Source organism: Malurus melanocephalus, unplaced genomic scaffold (assembly GCF_030028575.1).
Source record: "Malurus melanocephalus ecotype Western Australia unplaced genomic scaffold, MMel_1.1 scaffold_465, whole genome shotgun sequence".
Lineage (NCBI taxonomy): Eukaryota > Metazoa > Chordata > Aves > Passeriformes > Maluridae > Malurus > Malurus melanocephalus.
Window position 1 is genome coordinate 526,617 of NW_026623697.1, and position 9,085 is coordinate 535,701.

Genomic DNA, 9,085 nt, shown 5'->3' on the forward strand with positions numbered 1-9,085 from the left:
CAGGCATTTCCATGCCTGTGGGAAGAGGTGCTGGACAGAGACATCCAGGCTCCAGCCTCACCACCCAACTTTCCCACAGGTTCTATTTTCTCTCTTCCCTTTGGCCCCAAGGGGAATTCTCCTCCCCCTCTATTTTAATCCTCTCTTCTGGGAATTTATAGATCAGGAGGGAGAAATGAGGGATGGGGATACACGCACCCACTAATAGGCACTGAGCACATATTGACACAAGGTGTAATCAATCTGGAAGCTRAAAAGAGCTGAACCAGCACAGCTCAGCCAGCCAAAACCCACAAAACCTCTTTGGGAAGTTTAAACAAGCCCTGCCTGCAGCTGGGAGCAGGTTTGTCCCTGCCTCCAGCAGCCCTCCCAAGGGAAATATCAATGAGATGCAAYGAGGAATTAAAGAGGGTAAATAAGGAAATCCTTCCCAGGGTGGTTGCGGTGCAGGGAGGAGCTGGACCCATCTCCACCTTTGGAGGTCCTTGAGACATCTMCTCTAGACCTGTCCCCACCTTTAAACCTCCCTGGGGACATTTCCAGGTGTGTCCCATCTGTGGCAGGAGGTGCTGGGACACTGCAGATGTCGGCCCCTGCACCCCATCCGCCCCGTGAGCTCCACAGTCACCATGGGGACCTCAGTGGGGTCCCCTCCGGGGGTGTCCTYGTCCCAGCGTGCTCCTGTGGACCCCCCCACCCGATCCCCCCATCACTTCAGCTCCAGCAGATAAACTCCTGGCCAGGACCAAAGTCTGAGCCCCTCCCCTGGTTGCCATGGAGAAGGCTGTAATGGTATTAGGAAAAGCAGCAAAATCATAAAAAAGTAGATTTTAAACCTATTTAAACTCTAAGGAATCATTTACCTTCCCCAGCAGCACTCCTGGGCCTGCAGGTCYCTCCTCAGGGAGTTTCCCAGTCCCTTTGGGTGGGACACAGCAGCTGTCCCGGGGCTGRCTGACCTGGGGAGGGGACAGTGCTGGGCCACATCTGGGATCCCGGGATATCCCTGGGTGAGTGACCAGGGCCACTCACTCTGGACACCAGCAGGGACAGCACCCACCCAGGCTGAGCCCTGAGGGGAGCAGGGAGGTGACACGTGYGGTGTTGTCACAGCTTAGTTAGGGAGTATTTTTAGCAAATCTTGCCAAATATTGTCCCTGTCTGGAGGAGAGCATCTCGTGTTGCCAGGGCAACCAGCACTCCTGCTTCTCATTCTAGACCAAAAAAATATGGCCAAGGGAGCCAGGAGGGGTGACAGCAGCACCCCTGAGCTTGTGCCACAYTTCTGGGGATACCAGCAGGGACCAGGACCCAGGAGCAGGGCTTTACCTGGTGCTCACTGTCCACCCACGGTTCCAGTCCCTGGTCCTGCTGCTGGAGATGGGCACCTGGAAATGGTGGCAGCTGCTGGCAGAGGTCCCCATGGGCATCTCTGAGTGTCACCTCGTGCCCTGCCACAGCTGCCGAGACTCATGTGGGAAGTTGGGAACGGTGCCTGATGTGGGACAGTTCCCAGGGATGCCAATTACTGCCCTGGTGGCCCACGTGGCTACTCGAGAATGCATCACCAGCACCAGCCTGGCTGGACTGGCTGGACTGGCTGGACTGGGACAGGCGAGGACATCCCTAAGGCGTGACTTGGGATGGCCAGGGCCATTGCTGGAGACAGAGACAGAAAATTCCCAAACACTGAGATGTGGGGAAAAGAGAGGCCCTGGGAGTGGGRATGGAGACAGGGAATGGCAGGAGAGGGGTGGCTCAGAATGAAACGGGACTGGGGAGTGAACACAGGGAAGGGAGGCACCAAACGCACCCTGAGGATGGTGCCAGGGTGGGGAGGGAGAGGGGAGTGGCATTTTCTGTGTCCCATGTCAGCTCTCCAGAGCTGGGCACAGGCTTCCTGCTGCTGGATGGATGGAGGGAGGGACGGGTGGATGGATGGATGGATGGATGGATGGATGGATGGATGGATGGATGGATGGATGGATGGATGGATGGATGGATGGATGGATGGATGGATGGATGGNGATGGATGGATGGATGGATGGATGGATGGATGGATGGATGGATGGATGGATGGATGGATGGATGGATGGATGGATGGATGGATGGATGGATGGATTGGATGGAGCAGCCTGGTCCTCAGGTTTCCTGGTGCTCAGGATGGGGTGGGGCTGTGGCAGAGGGGCCACGCTCCCCCCTCCTGCCCGTGATAACACAGCTGCCACCCCCCTCTCCTGCTGCCAGGGTCTCCCTGCCTGCTCCATCCCAACCTTCCTCCATCCCAACCCTCCTCCCAGCCCTGCAGAGAAGCCCCTGGAGGTGCTGGGGGTGACAGTTGGGACAGGGGGTGGCACTGGGTGCCCACAAACCCAACGTCTCCCTGGCTGCATCCAGGAAGGGTGTTCAGCAGGGCAGGGAGATGATCCTCCCCCTCGACCCCCCCAGAGCACACATCCATGGGATYCTGGGAGAGGCCAGAGCTGGATGGGTTGGAGCAGATCCAGAGGGAGCTATGGAATAGCTGGGACTGAAGAACCTCTCCTGTTCTTTGTGGGGCAGCTGGGAGAGGTTCTGCAGCCCCCTCCTCCCCTCCCTTCTCCAGGCTGGGAGAGCTGGGACTGTTCAGCCTGAAGAAAACCTCGTGGCAGCCTGAGGGCTTGGAAAAGTGGCAGAGAGCAGCTTTTCCTCAAACAGGAGAAAGGATCATTGTTTGAAACTGCAAGGGAGCGGACTGAGATTGGATAGAGAGAATGTGTTGGGGGGATCGGTGGGGGGCTCAGAGGATTCCCCACCCCCGGGGCAGCGAGGCTCGGCCACCTGGGGCATCCCGGGCTGCAGGGCGCTCCTCCGGCATTCCAGGACTTTRTCAGATCCGGGAGCGGACGCGAATTCCCTTTGCTGGCGCTGGAAGCCAGATGGAGCCAGTCACTGCATAACGCTGTGCCGGCCCTGCCGAGAGCTCGGGGAGCGCGGGGCTGCTCGCTCTGCCCCGCTCGGGGGTCCCCGGGGGCACAGGGGGACGGATGGCCTCGCCAAGGGCTGGCAGGGCTGGGGACAGGTGACAACAGCGGGGTCGCTGCGGYGGCTGCGCTCCCTGGAGCTCCTGGGGATTTGGGAGCGGTTTCATCTCTTTAAGCCGCGTTTAAGGTGTTCCCGGCAAGAAGAGTGAAGGACCCCCAGTGCAGAGCTGGGATTTGGRTTTGGCGGGGCTGTTCGGTTTAGCCCGGAATGGCGATGGAGATTCCGACCCTCAGTGACGCCCCAAAACTTCATTTCTCAGCCCGAATTTGCTTTTTGTGGTGTTGGCCGCGACAAAATTGGCGTCCCATTCCCAGACCATGGGAAAAGCGGTCACTGTCATTCCCAGTGCCGGTGCGGCACCTGCCACAAAGGTGCGCTTGCATAATTAATGTGGTATTTGCATAGGTTAATTGTCCTCCGCCGGGTGCAGCGGGCTCCCYGCGACTCAGCGAGCACCCGTGGGAGGGGTGGGGCTGTTTCCCCTCCCAAATCGGGGTCTCGGGGATGCGGGATGGAGGTGCCCGTCCCTGGGGTGTCCGTGTGGGGCTGAGAGCCGCGCTCAGCTCCTCCGTGTGCCCGAGCCCCCTCCGAGGCTCCCGAGCCCCCGGCGCCGTGGGCAGGGTGTGAATTCGGCTCCGCGCTGGGTGTGAAGAGACTGTGAATTCTCATCAACACTTTCATTACCTTAATAAAATTACTTCAGGTCTGTTAAGCTCTTTTGCAGAAAAACAAGCCGTAATTGCACGGTTTGCTAGCTTCTCCTTCCCCCCAAAATGCTCAGCCCCTGGGTCTGGCCTCTCTGGACCTTCATCGAGGGGCTCTGGGGTCTCSTCCAGCAGCCTGGGACAGGTGAGGAGCTCTGTGACAAGCAGAGGCAGGATCGCCCCTCTCCCTCTCACCCCCGAGCTCTGACAGATCCTGAGGAGTTATTCAGAGCTCTGGGCTTTTTTGAACATTATATTGTCAGAGCTTTTCTTCTGTGGGAGACAGATTCTTACCTAAACTCACACACTCTACAGAAATAGCAGCAATAATAAGCCTGAAATGAGGAGATTAAGAGCTGGAATTCATTTTAGAGCCRYGGAGGAGTYTGAGTTGCAAGGGACCTTTAAAGGTTTCCTCATCCATCTGGTTTTACCCCTTTTCCAGGTATTATTTTCCAGCATTATCCACCATGCCCTGCACTCCGACCTGAGAGGTTCTTCAGGTACTTGTGGCTTTGGGATTTGTCCCATTCCAGCCTGGCTGGTCCCAGTTTGGAGCCAACAGCAGCGCACAGATCAGCACAACCCAGATTTAGTGTTGTCTGAGCTCATCTGGGTCTGTTCCAGTGCACACTTTGCTTTAAAACCTGTATTTTTCCACACAGCATCTCAGATGTGAAGGGATAAATTGAGAAAGGTCTTTCCTGGCACCAGCTTTAGCTTGGGTAGGACTCAGAGGTCCTGGGACCTTTTGGGCAGCTCATTGACACGGAAGGCTCAAGGACTGCASAGACCAAGAGAAAGTTGCCTGGAAGCAAATGAGGTGCTGCTGGATGCTCTTGGAGCAGAGGGTTGGGTTAGTGGGTTAATTAATGGGTTAATCAGAGCYTGGAATCAGGGAATCATGGAATGGTTTGGGTGGGAAGGGACCTTAAAGCCCATCCAGTTCCACCCCTGCCATGACAGGGACACCTTCCACTGTCCCAGGCTGCTCCAAACCCTGTCCAGCCTGGCCTTGGGCACTGCCAGGGATCCAGGGGCAGCCACAGCTTCTCTGGGCACCCTGTGCCAGGGCCTCCCCACCCTCCCAGGGAACAATTCCTTCCCAATATCCCATCCATCCCTGCCCTCTATTCACTCTGAATTTCTCCTCTTCTACTTTAAAATCCTCCCCCTTGTCCTATCACTGTCTGCCCATGGAAAAAGTCCCTCTCCCTCCTTCTTGTCAGCYCCCTAAAGCCCTGKAATATTCCTGYMCTAGAGGTGGAGRCTGTCCCTACAGCCAGGTTTGGGAATGGTCCCTGAGAGGGTCTGGCACTCCCTCACTGTCAGAATTGCTGCACTGGGAGGGTTCTGTGCTGCTTCTCCCAGTGTCTGCTGTGGGCTGACTTGGGAATACAGAACTTCCTGGGAAGTGCCACTGCTTTCCCTCCAGCAGCTCTCTGGGTGGCTTTAAGGTTCAGATCCACCTTAAAATCAAGGAGAAGCCGCACCCTCTGGTAACCAAAGTTGGTAGCAACAGCCCTGGACCTCCAGGGAGAAGTTCCTTGGAGATCCTTGGGTCTTTCCTCACTTCTCAGTCCCTGCCTGCCCCACACCGTGCGCAGATCCTGGCCTTGGAGCACATGGATCCTGGAATTGTTGCAGAGAACGTGAGTACTCTGACAGAGCATCTTGCTGGCCAAAAATACAGGTGTGAGGGTCTGCAGGCCCCTCCTGGGTCATGGAACCAGAGCTCTGCCGAGGAAATCCTAATTACTGGGGGGAAATGGCAGCTGGGAGCCCCTTGGGATCTGCTCAGGTTCTGAAAAGCTGGGAATGCTGAGCTCTCCCAGCAGCAGTGGGGGGCGAGTGGCAGGGGGAAAGGAAAATTCAGCTGGAGCTGCTCTGTGCCTCCAGGTGCAGCTGCAGGACAGGAATGAGGGGCTGCACCCACAGGAGGAGATGGGGAAGCTGTCTGGCTCCAAGACAGATTTTCCAACCAGGATGGTCCTCAGTGAAGAGGAAAAGCTGAAGGTAAAATTTCAGGAGTTGGAGAGAATGGAGCTGTGAAGCAGTGGGAGGCCAGTGGAGCCACAGAGGAAAATGTGGGGGGAAATTCCTCCATCTGGAGGGGAGTGTTGTGYTCAAACAMCACACCAGCCTCAGAACCCATCCATGGCCTTCACTAGGTCTTTTCTCTGTCACAGATTTCCAAAGACCTCGTGGATCTCCAGATCGAGACRAACAAAATGAAGGAGCGCTATGAGACGGAGAACTTCAAACTGAAAAACACGGTACCCAAAAACTGGCCTTGCCAATGCCTCCCCCTGCCAATGCAGCTCCTTACACACCCGCCCGTGCTTTGCTTGGCATCTTCTCCTGGCTTTAGCTGCAGCTGAATTCCCCCCAGAGCCATGGAACTGCCATGAAATGCCCTCCCTGTGCAGCTGCAGGCCCTGGAGAGGCGGGTGCAGGAGCTGGAGCTGCGCAGTGCCAGGGTGACAGAGGAGAGAGATTCCCTGCGGCAGCGCCTGCACAGCCTGGAGAGCAGCCGGCAGCAGCTGGCCGAGGAGTTCATCATCCTGAAAAGCAATCACCTGGCCCTGGGCAAGGAGCTGGACCAGGAGGTGAGAGAAGCCCCCAAATTCATCCCAGAGTTCCCAGAGCCACCTCATAATTCCCTGCTGTGCAGCAGCTTGGCAGGCTTTGTGTTGTGTGTCCATCACAGCTCAGTTGTACAATCAGTTGTACAATGGTTCTTGTGGAGGGAAACTCTCAAAGGCCACAAAAACTATCCCATCCCACCCCCTGCCATGGGCAGGGACACCTTCCACTGTCCCAGGCTGCTCCAAGCCCCAGTGTCCAGCCTGGCCTTGGGCACTGCCAGGGATCCAGGGGCAGCCACAGCTTCTCTGGGCACCCTGTGCCAGGGCCTCCCCACCCTCCCAGGGAACAATTCCTTCCCAATATCCCATCCATCCCTGCCCTCTGGCAGTGGGAAGCCATTYCCTGTGTCCTGTCCCTCCATCCCTTGTCCCCAGTCCCTCTCCAGCTCTCCTGGAGCCCCTTTAGGCCCTGGAAGAGGCTCTGAGCTCTCCCTGGAGCCTTCTCTTCTCCAGGTGAGCACCCCCAGCCTGGCTGCAGAGCAGAGGGGCTCCAGCCCTTGGAGCATCTCTGTGGCCCCCTCAGGGCTCTCTCCAGCAGYTCCAGGTCCTGCTGCTGTTGTTCCCCAGGGCTGGGGCAGCTCTGCAGGTGGGGTCTCACCTGAGGGGCAGAGGGGCAGAATCTCCCCCTCCCGTGCTGGGGGCTCAGCCCAAGACAGGGGGGGTTTTGGGGTCSCAGCACACACTGGGGGGGTGCATGTTCACCCTCTGAGCTGTGACACAGCAGAGCCTGGCCATGGGGGTGACTCAAGGGGTTGGATTGCAAAAACTCCTTTCTTGCAGGGGACCTGCCCTCGCAGCGGGGACAGGACAGAGCAGGGACAGAGCAGGGGACAGAGCAGGGGACAGAGCAGGGGACAGGGCAGGGGACAGGGCAGGGACAGAGCAGGGGACAGGGCAGGGGACAGAGCAGGGGACAGAGCAGGGGACAGGGCAGGGGACAGGGCAGGGACAGGGCAGGGGACAGGGCAGGGACAGAGAAGGGGACAGAGCAGGGACAGGACAGTGCCCACGCTGCCCCGCCGCTCCCCGCGGGCAGAGCTCTCCCGTTTCCCCGGTGGCCCCACGGCGGTGCCCGGAGGTCACGGCGGGGCTGCCCGGGGCCGGTCCCTCGGCGCTGCCAGAGCGCTTTGTTTCCCTTTTTTCTGCTTGGCTTGCGCTGCCCGCACGTGAACGGATTGGAACCGCTCTCATTTCGGGCGGCGGCGGGAAGGGGCCCGCCAGCTTTCTGCTCGAAAAGTTCGCAAAATCTCCGAATTCAAGCGAATTTTTGACGGTTCCCAAAAAGATAGGCACCTTCCCGCTGCCTGCTAGCTCAGCAATAATTAACCAGGGGCTTTTGGACCCAGATTTGTGTGTTTCTTTGGCCACTTCAATCGCCCTTCTTCTGTCCCCTCCCTCTCCCCCCTGCCGCTTCTCCTCCTTTTTGAATTGGATGGAATGACTGACACCCTCCTGCCTGCCTCCCTCCCCCAGCAGATAGTTTAGCTGCTTCAGCTCAATGACCTGGTTTTCCGTGCCGAGCTGGGGTGGGAAGATGTGAAGCAGGAATGCTGCTTCGGTCCGGCGTGCCTGGACGGTCTCTGGCAGAGCAGGATATGGGGTAATGCTCATCCCGGGAGCTAGTGACCCTTGCGGAGGGATCATTTGTCTCCCAGAAGCTGAGAAATGGGAATTTCTCACAAAGAGGCGAGCTCAGCTCTCGCAGGGRGGCTGATGCCACCCCGTGATCCCTCTGGAGCACGAGGCAGGGCTGCTCTGCTCCCAGCTAGGCTCAGGGAGGAACAGTTCAGCCATCAGCGTTCTCAACTGCTTCTTGTCCCCAAGGGGGTGCAATATGTTTGTCAAAAAATGGATTCTCAGGCAGATGACATCTCTAAATGATGGGTTTAGCAGGTTAGTGGCAATAACACGCTGCTTTCACGTGGATCCTGGAATGTTTCAGAGAGCGAAAGCACGTGGATTCAGTTTTGCACCCAGATAGCATCCTGAAGAGCCACAGAATCACGGAACGCTTTGAGGTGGAAGAGACTTTAAAGGCCGTATCCTTCCACCSCCGTGCCACGGGACACCTTCCCCTAGACCGTGCTGCTCCAAGGCTTGGTGAAGCGGCTCCAGGAGCCAGAGGTGAATTCCTTGGATGCCCTCCATGTGCCGAGGAGTTTACCCCAGTTCCTTGGCTCCGGCTCCCAAAAATCCCTGCCCGAAGCCAGGGAGGCTCCGACTTGGCAGCCTGGCACTTGTCGCGACATGGGCCTCTCGCTCATTATTTTCCCAGTGCGGACTTTCCCAAAGGAAACGGGAAAAGCAGCCCGCGSTTGTGCCCCCTCCCCTTCCCCGGCGCTCCTCGGGGGAGACAATGAACCTTTTACACATTCCCAATTACAAGTGCTACTTGTGACCTTGCCAATATGTTGTCATGGCTGCTTGGCGCAGGAGCAGCTCGGCGAGCTCATTCACGGCCCCTTGTCCGGGAACAGTCGGAGCCTCTGAATTGTCGCGGCTCCCATTGTGCGCGGGATTCACACATCGCCCGTGTCTGTCCCGGCCGCAGGAGCCGGCCCTGCCCAGCCCTTGGGGGATGCCAGGCAGCCACTCGGGGCCTGTTTTCTGACTCGCTGTAAATTCTTCCTTTTCAAGGCTCTGACCTTTCCCCGCTCTCCGTTTCCTTCTCCTTTTGTCGCCCGGGCTCTCGCCGGCTGCGGCGGCAGC

At 57.8% G+C, this 9,085-nt stretch overlaps 1 protein-coding gene across 1 annotated transcript in view; it reads left to right on the forward strand.

Moving 5' to 3' along the window:
- The first annotated feature begins 4,979 nt into the window (after positions 1 to 4,979).
- CCDC78 (coiled-coil domain containing 78) overlaps positions 4,980 to 9,085 on the forward strand; it is a 16,291-nt gene continuing 12,185 nt past the window's right edge. The window contains 5 exon segments of the mRNA XM_057380654.1: positions 4,980 to 5,507; positions 5,509 to 5,581; positions 5,583 to 5,744; positions 5,918 to 6,004; positions 6,158 to 6,337. Coding sequence (XP_057236637.1) covers positions 5,452 to 5,507; positions 5,509 to 5,581; positions 5,583 to 5,744; positions 5,918 to 6,004; positions 6,158 to 6,337 — 558 coding nt within the window. The 5' untranslated portion in view covers positions 4,980 to 5,451.